Below are 17,136 nucleotides of genomic sequence, written 5' to 3'. Positions count from 1 at the left end.
GCGGAGTCAGGGGATATGGGGAGAAGGCAGGGACGGGGTATTGATTGGGGATGAACAGCCATGATCACATTGAATGGCGGTGCTGGCTCGAAGGGTCGAATGGCCTCCCACTGCACCTATTGTCTATTGTCCATGTTTTGTTACATTATTTATCCCAGGAGGGAAATTGATCGGCCAACACATTCATAAAACACATGATACATGAATCATGAAATTAAAGTCATGAGTGGGAAGGATTGGGGATACAGATTGGGGAGGGGGGTGGGGAGGGGAGTCAGTCGAGGTGTAGATGGTGAACAGGAAGGGAGAGAGGACCGTCCCCTGTGGGGCCCCTGTGTTGCTCGCCACCATGTACGAGACACAGTTCTGTAGCCTGACATATTGTGGTCGTCCAGTCAGGTAGTTGGTGATCCAGGACACCAAGGGAGCATCCACCCGCATCTTCATCAGTTTGCTCCCTGGCAGTGCAGGCCGGGTGGTGTTCAAAGCACTGGAGAAGCCAAAAAAACCCACGACTCTCACAGTGCTCCCCAGCTCTGCCTCCTTTCATTTTTGACCAAATTTATAATACTCTGGTCATCTACGGTTTCCATTCCTTGACATCCTTATCCCTCCTCCTCACTGGACTTACTCCCGCATGGCCCAGCACGCCTAATAATGCTGCAGTCTGCATTACCCAATTTAGTACCTTTCCAGCAACTCCAGAGCCAACAAGATCATGGGGGACCTCTTCCACCCCAGCAACGGACTGTTCCAGCTGCTACGGTCAGGCAAACGCCTCCGTTGCCATGCTGTGAGAACGGAGAGGATGAGAAGGAGTTTCTTCCCAGAGGCCATTCGGACTGTAAACTCCTATCTCACCAGGGACTAACTTTACTGAACCATTTTACTGTTGCGTGATGTATTTTTAAAAATTGCTGTTTTTTTTCCTTTTCTTCCCTCTCTCCCACAAATATGGAATATGTGATTCTGTTCCATTCTGTTTGTAGTTCGTTTGTTTTTTTTTGCACAATCCGCAAGCATTTCCCCTTTTCATTTCACTGCACATCTCGTATGTGTATGTGACGAATAAACCTGACTTGACTTTCCTCAAGATCCAGTCTTATTCTTATTCATAACTATCCTGAAAAGGTCCAGTATGGTCCCACCTGAAGTTGCAAAGTTGAACTACCCACGTAATGGTTAAAAAAATAAAATAAAACCCTGTGCATCCAGCTCATGAATTCTGCACTGTTTAAGCCCTTTGCACTGAGCATATTTCAGTCAACATTGAGAACGTTTAAAGTCACCCTCCACAACACCCCTGTTGCTTTGGCATCTTTCCATTACCTGTCTATGTATCTGTTCCCCACTGGCTATTGGGAGACCTGGATTAGAATCCCTTCTGAGTGACTGCACCCCTGCTAATCTCGGCAAAATCAAGCACCTTTTATAGAATACTATGACATGCTGATGTGACATATGACATTCACTCTTTCAGGGGACACATAGCGCACCAAGAGGAGGATCTTGACAATGTGCTGTAAGTACCCTTTAATACAGATTGTTGAAAATAATGAAGTGGGGGAGAAAGATACAAGCAACAATGAGAGAAGACCAGCCAGGGGGAGTGGGGCAGTACAAGCGCCATCATTAATGACTCTAGCTGTCTTTAATATTTACCTGTATTTAAACTTCCTAATTGCATTGGTGTATTTGAACTTGCTTCTCCAGTTAATCTTCCCCAGTTAACTGTAAAATGGTGCCTCTTGCATACAGACTCAGCGGGCTGTTCTATACATTCTGGTCATTCACACAAAGGGGGGTGGAGTTGGGGGGGGGGGGGGTATGGAACGTGCTGCCAGAGGAGGTGGTTGAGGCAGGGATCATTGTAACATTTGAGAAACAATTAGACAGGTACATGGATAGAAACATAGAAAATAGGTGCAGGAGTAGGCCATTCGGCTGCACCACCTGTAGTGTGTAGATGCTGGGATACTCGGCAAGCTTGCAGCTCTGCTGAAGTCTCAGATCAAACGCAGCAGAACAGTGAACCAACCCAGTCACTGATCAGTCTGGCCCTTTTTTGCTACTTGGGTTTATTTCCCCATCTTGTTTCTAAATGAGACGCAGACACAGAGTTGGAGAGCAGCGAAAGCAATCTGTAAAATGAAACGTTCTTCGCTGAGCGGGGCCACGAGGTTGATAGAAACATATAGTAACATAGAAAATAGGTGCAGGAGTAGGCCATTCGGCCCTTCGAACCTGCACCGCCATTCAATATGATCATGGCTGATCATCCAACTCAGTATCCCGTCCCTGCCTTCTCTCCATACCCCCTGATCCCTTTAGCCACAAGGGCCACATCTAACTCCCTCTTAAATATAGCCAATGAACTGGCCTCAACTACCTTCTGTGGCAGAGAATTCCACAAATAGGACGGGTTTGGGGGGGCATGGGACAAGTGCAGGCAGGTGGGACGAGTGTAGATGGGACATCTTGGTGGGTGTGGGCAAGTTGGGGCTGTTTCCACATTGTATGACTCTGACTCTATGGTCTAACTGGGGGATTGTGCTTGTGTGTGGTGATATTCTTGCTGAAACATAGAAACATAGAAAATAGGTGCAGGAGGAGGCTATTCGGCCCTTCGGGCCAGCACCGCCATTCATTGTGATCATGGCTGATCGTCCCCTATCAATAACCCGTGCCTGCCTTCTCCCCATATCCCTTGACTCCACTAGCCCCTAGAGCTCTATCTAACTCTCTCTTAAATCCATCCAGAGACTTGGCCTCCACTGCCCTCTGTGGCAGGGAATTCCACAAATTCACAACTCTCTGGGAGAAAAAGTTTTTTCTCACCTCAGTCTTAAATGACCTCCCCTTTATGCTAAGAGCTGTATGCAAAAGAACGTACTTTGCTGTACCTGCGTACAAGTGATAACAAAGAAACCATTAAAAGGATTGAAACTGTATCTCTGGGTTAATAGAATAATAACAACAGCTATATTCCCTTTGTGGATAATTTTGCTGATCAATTGAATTGATATTTGTGTGTTTTTATCTTTAGTCTTAATTCACACTTTTCAGTTATTTATTTACTGGCTATTTGCTTTGGTCAATGTAATTTGTTGTTTTCCATCAGGTCCACACTTAAACAAGCAGTTTTGGTTCCTCCTCCGCTTCCACCAAAGGTGAGTCCATTCACCATGCACACTTTCTGAATGGTTAACTTTGGCATTAAAGGAGAGCGCGGTGAAGTGCCTTTGTGAATAGCTGCATATTTGTTGCATCTAACCATCCTCAACCAATGTTCAAGAAGGAACGGCAGATGCTGGAAAATCGAAGGTAGACAAAAATGCTGGAGAAACTCAGCGGGTGAGGCAGCATCTACGGAGCGAAGGAAATAGGCAACGTTTCGGGACGAAACGTTGCCTATTTCCTTCGCTCCGTAGATGCTGCCTCACCCGCTGAGTTTAGAAACATAGAAATTAGGTGCAGGAGTAGGCCATTCGGGCCCTTCGAGCCTGCACCGCCATTCAATATGATCATGGCTGATCATCCAACTCAGTATCCCGTACCTGCCTTCTCTCCATACCCCCTGATCCCCTTAGCCACAAGGGCCACATCTAACTCCCTCTTAAATATAGCCAATGAACTGGCCTCAACTACCCTCTGTGGCAGAGAGTTCCAGAGATTCACCACTCTCTGTGTGAAAAAAGTTCTTCTCATCTCGGTTTTAAAGGATTTCCCCTTTATCCTTAAGCTGTGACCCCCTTGTCCTGGACTTCCCTAACATCGGGAACAATCTTCCTGCATCTAGCCTGTCCAACCCCTTAAGAATTTTGTAAGTTTCTATAAGATCCCCTCTCAATCTTCTAAATTCTAGAGAGTATAAACCAAGTCTATCCAGTCTTTCTTCATAAGACAGTCCTGACATCCCAGGAATCAGTCTGGTGAACCGTCTCTGCACTCCCTCTATGGCAATAATGTCCTTCCTCAGATTTGGAGACCAAAACTGTACGCAATACTCCAGGTGTGGTCTCACCAAGACCCTGTACAACTGAGTTTCTCCAGCATTTCTGTCTACCTTCGACCAATGTACTGTTTTGGTTTATTTCAGACTTTCTAAATCAGCTCTATTTTACTGCCAATGTATTTGCTGTAGCATGCTTGAGGTCAAGCTAAAATGTTAAAAGAAAGACTGGATAGACTCGGTTTGTACTCGCTAGAATTTAGAAGATTGAGGGGGGATCTTGTAGAAACGTACAAAATACTTAAGGGGTTGGACAGGCTAGATGCAGGAAGATTGTTCCCGATGTTGGGGAAGTCCAGAACAAGGGGTCACAGTTTAAGGATAAGGGGGAACTCTTTTAGGACCGAGATGAGGAAAACATTTTTCACACAGAGAGTGGTGAATCTCTGGAATTCTCTCCCGCAGAAGGTAGTTGAGGCCACAGTTCATTGACTATATTTAAGAGGGAGTTAGATGTGGCCCTTGTGGCTAAAGGGATCAGGGGGTATGGAGAGAAGGCAGGTACAGGATACTGAGTTGGATGATCAGCCATGATCATATTGAATGGCGGTGCAGGCTCGAAGGGCCGAATGGCCTACTCCTGCACCTATTTTCTATGTTTCTATGTTAATAGATTTCTGTTTGCATTGAGGATATATAAGTTGATGAGTCAATTTGTTAAGTTTTAAAGTCATTGCTGAGGCTCATTGCGTGTGTCAGTCACTGCCCATTAACCTATGTTAAGTGTCAAAAAGTATGTTATAGAACTAAAGGGCCTGTCCCACTTTCACAACCTAATTCACAACCTATTTTTACTCGTGGACATTTCATCGGGCTAGAAAAACGGCCCGACCTACTTGATGCCACGAGTACCTACGACTAGCATTACGACCTGCCTACGACCTCGTGATGACCATGCTGCGAGTCCGAGTCCTGGTCCGAGAACACTAATGCAATTATCAAGAAAGCTCATCAGCGCCTCTACTTCCTGAGAAGATTACGGAGAGTCGGTTTGTCAAGGAAGACTCTCTCTAACTTCTACAGGTGCACAGTAGAGAGCATGCTGACCGGTTGCATCGTGGCTTGGTTCGGCAACTTGAGTGCCCTGGAGAGGAAAAGACTACAAAAAGTAGTAAACACTGCCCAGTCCATCATCGGCTCTGACCTTCCTTCCATCGAGGGGATTTATCACAGTCGCTGCCTCAAAAAGGCTGGCAGTATCATCAAAGACCCACACACCATCCTGGCCACACACTCATCTCATTGCTACCTTCAGGTAGAAGGTACAGGAGCCTGAAGACTGCAACAACCAGGTTCAGGAATAGCTACTTCCCCACAGCCATCGGGCTATTAAACCTGGCTCGGACAAAACTCTGATTATTAATAACCCATTATCTGTTATTTGCACTTTATCAGTTTATTTATTCATGTGTGTATATATTTAGATCATGGTATATAGACACACTGATCTGTTTTGTAGTCAATGCCTACTATGTTCTGTGTGCTGAAGCAAAGCAAGAATTTCATTGTCCTATACAGGGACACATGACAATAAACTCACTTGAACTTGAACACTTGAGTCGAGGGCAAACTCGGCAGAGGTTGTGAATTAAGTTGTGAAAGTGGGACAGGCCCTTAACTGTGTTGAGAGAACTGCTGCATGAACTGCAACTGTCATGGTGTTTGTTGAATATTTATTCTGCCATGAAGCTTCATCACCTTATGACATGCTCAGATAATTGCCAGCTGATCGCCATTGACTCCATCTACACCATGCTGCCTCGGGAAAGCAGCGTGCCTAAATCAAGGACCTTTCCCACCCCAGTCAATCCCTCCTCCCCACTCCCGTTGGGCAGCAGCTTGAAAGAACCTTCCACCAGACTCTGGCAACAGCCTCTTTCCCTCCATCATCAGGCTTCAGAACAGTCCTTCACTAAGCGAGGGCACTGTCCTGATTCTCAAACCTCCCTCATTTATAACAAGAGGAATCGAATATAGGAGCAAAGAGGCCCTTCTGCAGTTGTACAGGGCCCTAGTGAGACCACACCTGGAGTATTGTGTGCAGTTTTGGTCCCCTAATTTGAGGAAGGACATTCTTGCTATTGAGGGAGTGCAGCATAGGTTTACAAGGTTAATTCGCGGGATGGCGGGACTGTCGTATGCTGAGAGAATGGGGCAGCTGGGCTTGTACACTCTGGAGTTTAGAAGGATGAGAGGGTATCTCATTGAAACATATAATATTGTTAACGGATTGGACACGCTAGAGGCAAGAAACGTGTTCCCGATGTTGGGGGAGTCCAGAACCAGGGGCCACAGTTTAAGAATAAGGAGTAAGCCATTTATAATGGAGATGAGGAAACACTTTTTCTCACAGAGAATGGTGAGTCTGTGGAATTCTCTGCCTCAGAGGGCGGCCGAGGCCGGTTCTCTGGATGCTTTCAAGAGAGAGCTAGATAGGGCTCTTAAAAATAGCGCAGTCGGGGGAGAAGGCAGGAACGGGGTACTGATTGGGGATGATCATTCATGATATTGAATGGCGGTGCTGGCTCGAAGGGCCAAATGGCCTACTCCTGCACCTATTGTCTATTGTCTCATTGTGGACATGGGGCATCTGCTCTGGGACCATTATGCTACAATGCTGAGAGCAATATTCGGCACTCTGTTTTCTTTCCCTTTGTTTCACCATTTGTTTGTGAGTTTGGCTTGATTGTATTCATGTATAGTATTATGTAATTTAATTGAATAGCACACAAACAAAATCCCTTCACTGTACGTCAGTACACATGACAATCATAAACCTAAACCTGGGTATGTGGTTGTGTTCAGCACTGGGATGCTTCATGTCCCTAATTTGCTGTTCACGAGCTGTTCTTTGGCAGCCGGGGGCTTCCATTCCCACCTCACCATTCACACCGTTTCTCAACTCGAGTATCGATCACCTTTCTGAAAATGCTGTAACTGTTCTCGATGCTCCACGTCCTCTGACAATCTCACTGCGGCCATCCTTTATGGTACAACAACCGTGGGGTGGTTTTAGACGACACCACCACCTCCACGTTCTGCTCCAAGTCTCGGTCACCATCCTGAAACGAGTCACTGTTACTTTGTCCTGGGGTCTACGGCCTACCCTATAACACGGTGGTGTGGCGCCACCCGGTGGTTATAACGGCTACTTACTGGGCCCACCCTCAGCAGTCGGGGGTAGGGTCACTTGACAGGCCGGAAGGAGTTGTCATGGGCTTTAGGGGCCTGCCCTGGTACATATAATGAAACCCGGGTTAACTTTCCCCCATTCACGTGTGTGCTGGTCTCTTTACTGTGTTAATAGACAATAGGTACAGGAGTAGGCCATTCGTGCCAGCACCGCCATTCAGTGTGATCATGGCTGATCATCCCCAATCAGTACCCCGTTCCTGTCTTCTCCCCATATCTGCTATCTTTAAGAGCCCTATCTAGCTCTCTCTTGAAAGCATCCAGAGAACCTGCCTCCACCGCCCTCTGAGGCAGAGAATTCCACAGACTCACCACTCTCTGTGAGAAAAAGTGTTTCCTCGTCTGCGTTCTAAATGGCTTACTCCTTATTCTTAAACTGTGGCCCCTGGTTCTGGACTCCCCCAACATCGGGAACATGTTTCCTGCCTCTAGCGTGTCCAAACCTTAACAATCTTATATGTTTCATTAAGATATCCTCTCATCCTTCTAAACTCCACAGAGTGTACAAGCCCAGTTGCTCCATTCTCTCAGCATATGACAGTCCCGCCATCCCGGGAATTAACTTTGTAAGCCTACGCTGCACTCCCTCAATAGCAAGAATGTCCTTCCTCAAATTAGGGGACCAAAACTGCACACAATACTCCAGGTGTGGTCTCACTAGGGCTCTGTACAACTGCAGAAGGATCTCTTTGCTCCTATATTCGATTCCTCTTGTTATGAAGATCTCTTTGTTTCACCACGCGGGGTTTGCCTATTCGCCCGCCATAGTGAGATGTTTCTACCAGTTGGTTCAATGGGTCAAGGGGGCCATTGGTTCAAGAGGACCACCTTCTGGGGGCAGTGAGGAATGTTCAATAATTCCAGTTCGGTAAAAAAAATGGGTGATTAATCTTCGATCAATAGTTGAACCTATTGCCTTATCTAAACTTGCTGGTCTTATAAAACTGTTTGCGTAAATTGGTTGTTATCATAAGTGGAAAAGGATTTGCTTAAGATGATGACTGAACCAAAGCTTCTGCCGTTTCAGCCGCGAATGCTCAGCGTTTCTGATCTTCCAGATGAAGAGAGGTCACTGACGGTCAAGAGGCAGGCTGGTGCCAAGAATGGGCCATCGGTGGTGCCCAGGAGACAGAGTACTCCCACCTCCCTGTACCAATCGGAGATGCTGCAGTCGTCTCTCCCCAGCAGTGTCAGTAGCCCGGGACTGCTCGACACCAGAGCCGGTGACTTAGGTAAAGAAACCCAGGGTGAACAGGCCTTTCCCGGGGCCCAACCTGAATATTTCTCCGATCCACACATTCATGGGCCTGTCCCACATAGGCGCTTTGTTATGCAACTGCACACACACTAGTTTGTCGCCACATGTTCGCCGGTGGTCACCGTGAGTAGTCTCCAAAGTCGTAGCTGGTCGCTGCTAAATTTTCAACATGTTGACATTTTTTCGGCGACAGTGGGTTTGACGCCAATGAGCGTAGCTTGACTTCTCCTGCAGTGGGTTGTCGCCAGGGTGACGTAGGTTGTCGCCGGTTTTTCGGCGAGCTGCGATGACCGTGACAGTCGCCGGCAGTTGCCTAAAAAATCGCCAAATAGGACAGGCCCATCAGAGTGTGATACTTGGGTAAAGAAAGCCAGTGTGAAAAGGGCTTTACCTCACAGAACCTAAATCTTTACTTGGTCTTCAGTCAGGAGTGATGCTTCTATTTACTCACCATTGGATAAGTAGGTTTTTAACAAATAGATTGGTCCCTCTTGCGTATTGCAACAAGTGATTTTAAAAGCAGATCATTTTTCAACCATCATCAATCAAAGGATAAGTGGCATTGCATTTGTTAAACACCCTTTTTCCAAATGTTGGATCATTAGGACCTGCTACTCTTAAATGTCACTGCGTTTGAGTTTTAATTCTGACCATTAATTACTCATTTTTGCCCGATAGCCAAAACCCTCTAAACACTGGTGCACGATTCATTGTTCCTCGGCCGTTGAACTATATGATCTTTATCTGAGGAGCATACTTTATCCACGATGCTCCTTTTGCTTCCCAAATATACATTAGGTCACATTAGGTACTGTGGGGTTAAAGATTCAATTACTTGGTCTCATGTGCAAGCCAACCAAAAATAACTCCAAATGTTCAAAGGGGATTTCAGAGTTGGATATGTGAATAGGTGAGACGCCAATGCAGTAACTCTATTGCACCCGTTTCCTGCACTTTATTTTACATTTCTTTGACTCAATCTTGAAAGTTGACGAAGCAATTTGAGTCCCGCAATGAAACTATCGAGGGAGGGAAATCAACATGAATGACATCCAAGTGCAAAGGGCCATAGCCCAAAGTGAAGATAGTCACAGAAATGCTGGAGTAACTCAGCGGGACAGGCAGTGTCTTTGAAGAGAAGGAATGGATGATGTTTTGAGTCGAGACTTGACCCGAAACGTCACCCATTCCGTCTCTCCAGAGATGCTGTCTGTCCCACAGAGTTACTCCAGCTTTTTGTGTCTATCTTTGGTTTAAATCAGCATCTGCATTTCCTTACAGTACAATACAATTATTTATTGTCATTTGAACCTCAAATGAAGTTCAAACGAAATTTGGTTTCTGCAGTCATACAACAAGAACCAAGACACACGACCAATACAATTTACACAAACATCCATCGCAGTGAATCTCCTCCTCACTGTGATGGAAGGCAAAGTCTTCTTGCACATATTCCAAAGTGAGACTGGTGCAAGGAACTTTGCTGCCACTATCCCACTGGTCACTATCAATATTCTCAGCTCACACTATGAAGAAGTGGTTTGGTTTCTAATTAACTGCCAGCCAGAGACCAATGCTGTGCCAATGAAATGGCTTCTATTTTAGAACATTACTTGTAAATGGTGGGATCGATTGGATTTCATGCAATATCAGGTTTTATAGCAGTCGCTGCCTCAAAGGCTGGCAGTATCTTCAGAGACCCACACCATCCTGGCCACACACTCATCTCCCTGCTACCTTCAGGTAGAAGGTACAGGAGCCTGAAGACTGCAACAACCAGGTTCAGGAATAGCTACTTCCCCACAGCCATCAGGCTATTAAACCTGGCTCGGACAAAACTCTGATTATTGGTGGCCCATTATCTGCTATTTTCACTTGATCAGTTTATTTGTTTATGTGTGTATATATTTATATAATGGTATATGGACACACTGATCTGTTTTGTAGTAAATGCCTACTATGTTCTGTGTGCTAAGCAAAGCAAGAATTTCATTGTCCTATACAGGGACACATGACAATAAACTCACTTGAACTTGGCATAAATGTAAATTGTCCCTAGTGTTTGTAGGGTTGTGTTAATGTGCGGGGATCGCTGGTTGGTGTGGACTCGGTGGGCCGAATGGCCTGTTTCCGCGCTGTATCACTGAACCAAGCCCAAGTAACACAGTGCATTTTAAGGAAATCAAAAACTTGCTAATTTACATTTAAGGCATACGTCTAGTCTTTTGGTCTTTGCGGCCTTGCAGCTGTTTCCAGTTTGATGGACCCCCTGTACATTTAAGTCTCTTAAATGTCCTTAAATATATCCCTTTGTTCTTTACACCATGATTCTTTTTCCAAGCATTAAATTCTGGTTCACTGTTTGTATATGATTTTTTTTTCCACATTAAATGGCTCGTGGTTTAGTCAGTGATGGGTTAACCTGTAAAAATTAAGTCTTAAAACAATTGATGATTTTCTGGAGAGCAGTGAATGCAATGTTGTAATTAGTTCATCAAATAGCCCACCTTAAATAAATCACTCCATTAATTTTTCTCAATTTTTATATCTTATTATTAAATCAGGTATTTTTGACATTGGATAATTAAAATCTATAAATTAACAAGCTCAGTTTATTGTCACGTGTGAAAAGCTTTTGTTGCGTGCCAACCAGTCATCGGAAAGACAATACATGATTACAATCGAGCCATTTACAGTGTATAGATACATGATTAGGGAATCGATTAAGAAGACCATAATTAAAGTAAGAAATGCTGCTGCAAGAATAGAGATTGAAGAATGTGGAGCGTTTGTAATATGTGAGTATAGACCTGCTTCTGTGGCTCACACCCAAATAGTCCCCTGGGTTGGGGGCCATCTTGAAAGCAGTGTTATAACTTGTATGCTCCACCATTTTAAAGTTGAACACCACCTTGATTGTATGATAAATAAGCTGTAGTAGGTGTTTAACATATTATTTAACGTAGATATTAATGATTGCGACAAGCCGTGGGGAAGGGATAGAGTGGTCTGCTTTCATCAGTGGAACTGACTTGGGACACAGCTGATAAAATGTTCACCGAATCTTAAGCATTTGATTGAATTGCCGTCAGAAGATTTCTTGCTGGTTACAATGAAAAGTTTTGCATTTGTTCAAATGTTCCAGACGGCGCTTCAGGTCTAAACGATGAAAGTTCTGAACATCCTCCTGCGTTACCTCGAAGAAAAGAAAAGAGAGATTTCCCGGTACTTTCCTTTCTAATTGTCAAACTGTTTTGTGAAATCCATGCATCACCTGATGCAATATTTATAAATCTGACATGTGACCGTTTGTTGTTTCAGTAAAAATGGAATGTATTTACTGGTATTATTTTATTAAGGTTCTTGCTGTTTCTAAAGTCACTCGGTAGAAATAAACGTATCATTGCAGCAAAACACAAAGTATTGGAGGAACAGTGGATCAGGCAGCATCTGTGGAGGGGGTGGACAGAGGACGTTTTGGGTTGAGACCCTTCTTCAGACTGTGTTATTGTTGCAGCATCTGATCTTCGGGGCCAGTGATAGATTCAGCACTGACTCCAGCATGGAGATGGCAACTCGTTGACCTGAGGGCCGGATGCGCTTTAAACCAGCTTGCACCACCGATAACTACCCAACATGATATTGTGTACAGTTTTGGTCTCCTAATTTGAGGAAGGACATCCTTGTGATTGAGGCAGTGCAGCGTAGGTTCATGAGATTGATCCCTGGGATGGCGGGACTGTCATATGAGGAAAGATTGAAAAGATTAGTCTTGTATTCACTGGAGTTTAGAAGGATGAGGGGTGAGCTTATAGAAACATATAAAATTATAAAAGGACTGGACAAGCTAGATGCTGGAAAAATGTTCCCAATGTTGGGCGAGTCCAGAACCAGGGGCCACAGACTTAGAATAAAGGGGAGGTCATTTAAGACTGAGGTGAGAAAAAACTTTTTCACCCAGAGAGTTGTGAATTTGTGGAATTCCCTGCCACAGAGGGCAGTGGAGGCCAAATCACAGGATGGATTTAAGAGAGAGTTAGATAGAGCTCTAGGGGCTAGTGGAGTCAAGGGATATGGGGAGAAGGCAGGCATGGGTTATTGATTGGGGACGATCAGCCATGATCACAATGAATGGTGGTGCTGGCTCAAAGGGCTGAATGGCCTCCACCTGCATCTATTTTCTGTGTTTCTGTGATCCAACCCACATGTTAGAGTGCGTTGTCATATCTTGGTGGGAAGATATTTTTGGTTTGCTTGTGATTTATTTGCAACACCCATCTCCAATTATGCAGGGTCTCCTAAGTAGCACAAATGTCTTGACAAGTTACTTGACAAAAATCTAGTGCAAGGCCAACTTGGGGTATCAGGACATTAATAGTTCATAAGTACTTTAGTGTCACGTGCCAAGATGCAGTAAAATGATTTGTTTTGCATATAATCAGCATAATCACTAAGTGCACAAGTGCAACAATTGTAATATAAAAATAGGCAGCTCACAGTTGCCACGTTTCAGGCACAATTCCTCCTGTTACACATCTCCTTTCTTCTCTTTTTATCCTGGTGTTATGTTTCTCCTGTGTTAAGTTTCTGATCCTGTATCTATGCCATCACTAAGGCTACCTGTTTCCATTCCATCGTGCTGCCTAATCCCGGGCCTGCCTCTGCTTTTGTTGTTGAAAGTCTCCTATCTGCCTCTCATTCTGCCCTGAATGTGCCTTCTGACACACTGGGGCATTTGCCCCATCTCACATCTTGCCCCAGCAACCATCAGCCCCACTCCCTGATCAACACCAGTTCCCAATGTAGCAGCAACTCTTCCTTAAAAGTTCTCTCCTCCCTCCCTCCCTCCCTCCGTCTGGAATTACTTCTTACTCTAGCCGTTAGGTACAGTGGTGCAGCAGTAGAGTCGCTGCTTTACAGCGCCAGAGACCCAGGTTCGATCCTGACAACGGGTACTTGTCTGTATGGAGTTTGTATGTTCTCCCCGCGACCTGCGTGGGTTTTCTCTGAGATCCCCAGTTTCCTCCCACACTCCAAAGACATAGAAACAGAAAATAAGTGCCATTCGGCCCTTCGAGCCAGCACCACCATTCATTGTGATCATGGCTGATCGTCCCCAATCAATAACCCGTGCCTGCCTTCTCCCCATATCCCTTGATTCCACTAGCCCTAGAGCTCTATCTAACTCTCCCTTAAATCCATCCAGTGATTTAGCTCCACTGCCCTCTGTGGCAGGGAATTCCACAAATTCACAACTCTCTGGGTGAAAAAGTTTTTTTCTCACCTCAGTCTTAAATGGCCTCCCCTTTATTCTAAGACTGTGGCCCCTGGTTCTGGACTCGCCCAACATTGGGAACATTTTTCCTGCATCTAGCTTGTCCAGTCCTTTTATAATTTTATATGTTTCTATACATGTTTTATATGTTTCTATACAGACGTACAGGTTTGTATAGTACTTGGCATGGTATTAGTGTAAATTGTCCCCTGTGTGTGTGTGTGTGTGTGTGTGTGTGTGTGTGTTAATCAAGTCGAGTCAACTTCATTTGGCACATCAACATACAAGATGTGCAGTGAAATGAAATTGTCAATGACTGCGAATTGTGCAAAAAGAACAAAACAGAGCATAACAGAACCAGTATTTACATTTTAGGAAAATAAAAAGACACAACACAGCAGTAAATGAGTCCCTGGTGAGATAAGAGTTTACAATCCTGAAGGCCTGTGGGATAAAAGTCTGTCTCATCCTCTCAGTTTTTGCGGGGATCGCTAGCCAGTGTGGACACGGTGGGCCGAAGGGCCTGTTTCTGCGTTGTATCTCCAAACTAAACTAAAACACTGAGATAGCTGTGCTGCTGTAACCCTCACCCTCGTGTTCATTGCAAGATGGATTCTCATCCATCATGCCTTCAGCTGTCAAACCCCTATGTGCTTGAATTCCCTCCTCTGCCTCACTTCCCTCCTTCAGATTGGTGTAAAACGATCTTTTTTTAACCACACGTGCTATTGTGTTCCTCGTATCCCCTTCAATAGTGTTTGGTAACACTGACAAGTGTCCCCATACAAATGGCATCTGTTGCTGGAGAAGATTACTTTGTTGCATTCATCTTCCCGCTGTTCTTTCCTACTGGATGAAATGGAGTCGTAGTTATTTCATCTTGTACTTGATGGTCGTGTCTGGGCAACCGTGTGGATGGAGTCTCCGGCTCTGAGCAGATGATGTTGGTTGTGTCGGTGTTTCACGTGCGACACAGTTGTTGTGTACCTACAACTGTCATTTAACATCTGAATAATTTTTAATATTTGTTCTAGAAACCAGCCACCAATGGCCTTCCTCCAACACCAAAAGTCCATGTAAGTGAAATATTTTCTGGAAGGTTTAGCTTCCACCCCTTAATTACACACCAGGATAACTAACGAAGATGAAGCATAGAGTCGGATACAGCAGAGAGTCCAAGCCTTTGCTAATCATCAAGTACCTGCCTAACCTAGTCTGTAGACCTGAAACGTCACCCATTCCTTCTCTCCAGTGATGCTGCCTAAGTTGCTCCAGCATTTTGTATCTTATCTTCAGTTTAAACCAGCATCTGCAGTTCCTTCCTAAACCTACCTAACAAGTCTCATTTAACAGCCCTTAGTTCATGGCCATCTGTGCCTCAGTGAGTCGAATGCCCGTGTGCATTCTCCACGTGACGTGGGCGTCTTTGCTTGCGTTATCCCCCCCTCTGATTCAGTCCTTCTCTGGATCCCCTCCAAGCTGCTTCCCGTACCCTAAGCACATCCAAGTGACCCACCTTGCCCCACCAGGGCAGTGCAGGCCTGTGTTAACGGCCCTCCACACTGGCCCAGTGCAAATGCAGGCCTTGCACATACTTGTATCAGACGGGGGCAGAGAGATCAGCCCGATCGATGCCCCTCTGCAGACGCAACAGGGCACATTTCTTCCAAGATCCAGCATTTATTTCTCCTTAGATCAGTGGTTCCCAACTCCCACAAGGGGGCAATTTGATTTTTAAGGGGGGCTGAGGAGGTCTGGGTCCAAATTTTCGTTTTTTTTTTTTTTTTACAATTTTTTAGTAATTTCTTGCTCGGAACTTTAACTGTCTTTTGTTTATTTCATTTTTCTTTTTCATGGATGCCATGTTCTTTTGAAGTTTGTTTAAACCAAGGTATTGGCATTTTAAGCTTCTTCAGCTGAAACGGAGTTCACTTTTTAAATGATAAGAATTATATATCACCACATGGGGGGGGGGGGGGGGGGCATCAGGATTTTAGAGGTGATTAGGTGGGGCGTGGCCAAAGAAAGGTTGGGAACCACTGCCTTAGATAGACAAAAATGCTGGAGAAACTCAGCGGGTGCAGCAGCATCTATGGAGCGAAGGAAATAGGCAACGTTTCGGGCCGAAACCCTTCTTCATTTATTTCTCCTTCATTGGCACCCCTCCTCTGTTTTAACCCCATTACCCCCCCTCACCCCCACCCCCCCACCCCAATCAAATCATAGTTGTGAACAGCAGCACTTTGAATATGTCCAGTGCATGGAATTAAATGGATGCTGTTGAAATGACGTTAAATTGAAGAATGTTTTCAAAATCTAAATGATGGTCATATGACATGTGTTACATTGTTGGCATTTAAAGACATTTATCTTGCGCTGTTTTCAACTCTTTAATGCAAACTGACAAACACAATCTAGATTCTGACTTTGCAACTCCTTGTTAACGTCAAATAGATGGGAGCCTGCTTCACAAAGGTATTTGATGGATGTCCTTTGAAGATAAGCTGCGCGACCTCGTGGATCCATCCGGAGACAAAAGGTGACAAACGTTGATCAGGGACTGTTGTGACATTTGCACTATTGGCCGGCTGTGTGCACATTGTATCTTGCAATAAATATATGAATCGTCTCTTTTTCCCCTTTAAACTAGACCAGTACTTAATCTTTGGAACTGAGGAAGGCATCTATACGTTAAATCTGAATGAACTTCATGAAGCTTCGATGGAGCAAGTAAGCACAATGAGAATGAATGATGGACTATGGATGGAACGGTGGATGGTTTTCAAGAGAGAGTTAGATTTGGCTCTTAGGGTTAACGGAATCAGGGGATATGGGAGAAAAAGCAGGAACAGGGTATTGATTTTGCATGATCAGCCATGATCACAATAGACAATACACAATAGGTGCAGGAGTAGGCCATTCGGCCCTTCAAGCCAGCACCACCATTCAATGTGATCATAGCTGATCATCCACAATCAGTACCCCGTTCCTGCCTTGTCCCCATATTCCCTGACTCCGCTATTTTTAAGAGCTCTATCTAGCTCTCTCTTGAAAGCATCCAGAGATCCTGCCTCCACTGCTCTCTGAGGCAGAGAATTCCACACTCACCACTCTCTGTGAGAAAAAGTGTTTCCTTGTCTCCGTTCTAAATGGCTTAATCCTTATTCTTAAACTGTGTGTGTGTGTATGTGTGGCCCCCCCCCCCCCCCCCCCCCAACATCGGGAACATGTTTCCTGCCTCTGGCGTGTCCAAGCCCTTAACAATCTTATATGTTTTAATGAGATTCCCTCACATCCTTCTAAACTCCAGAGTGTACAAGCCCAGCTGCTCCATTCTCTCAGCATACGACAGTCCCGCCATCCCGGGAATTAACCTTGTAAACCTACGCTGCACTCCCT

At 45.0% G+C, this 17,136-nt stretch overlaps 1 protein-coding gene across 1 annotated transcript in view; it reads left to right on the top strand.

The window, feature by feature from the left end:
- map4k5 (mitogen-activated protein kinase kinase kinase kinase 5) overlaps positions 1–17,136 on the top strand; it is a 134,266-nt gene that overhangs the window by 81,813 nt on the left and 35,317 nt on the right. Inside the window, exons 16-22 of the mRNA XM_055641104.1 lie at positions 1,481–1,522; positions 3,122–3,170; positions 8,232–8,436; positions 11,608–11,687; positions 14,772–14,813; positions 16,192–16,276; positions 16,388–16,467. Of these exons, the coding sequence (XP_055497079.1) occupies positions 1,481–1,522; positions 3,122–3,170; positions 8,232–8,436; positions 11,608–11,687; positions 14,772–14,813; positions 16,192–16,276; positions 16,388–16,467 (583 nt within the window). The remainder of the gene's footprint in view (positions 1–1,480; positions 1,523–3,121; positions 3,171–8,231; positions 8,437–11,607; positions 11,688–14,771; positions 14,814–16,191; positions 16,277–16,387; positions 16,468–17,136) is intronic.

Source organism: Leucoraja erinacea, chromosome 9, assembly GCF_028641065.1.
Source record: "Leucoraja erinacea ecotype New England chromosome 9, Leri_hhj_1, whole genome shotgun sequence".
NCBI classification, from domain to species: Eukaryota; Metazoa; Chordata; class Chondrichthyes; order Rajiformes; family Rajidae; genus Leucoraja; species Leucoraja erinaceus.
The sequence above is the reverse complement of the archived record's forward strand: the minus strand, read 5'-3'. Positions and strand labels throughout refer to the sequence as shown.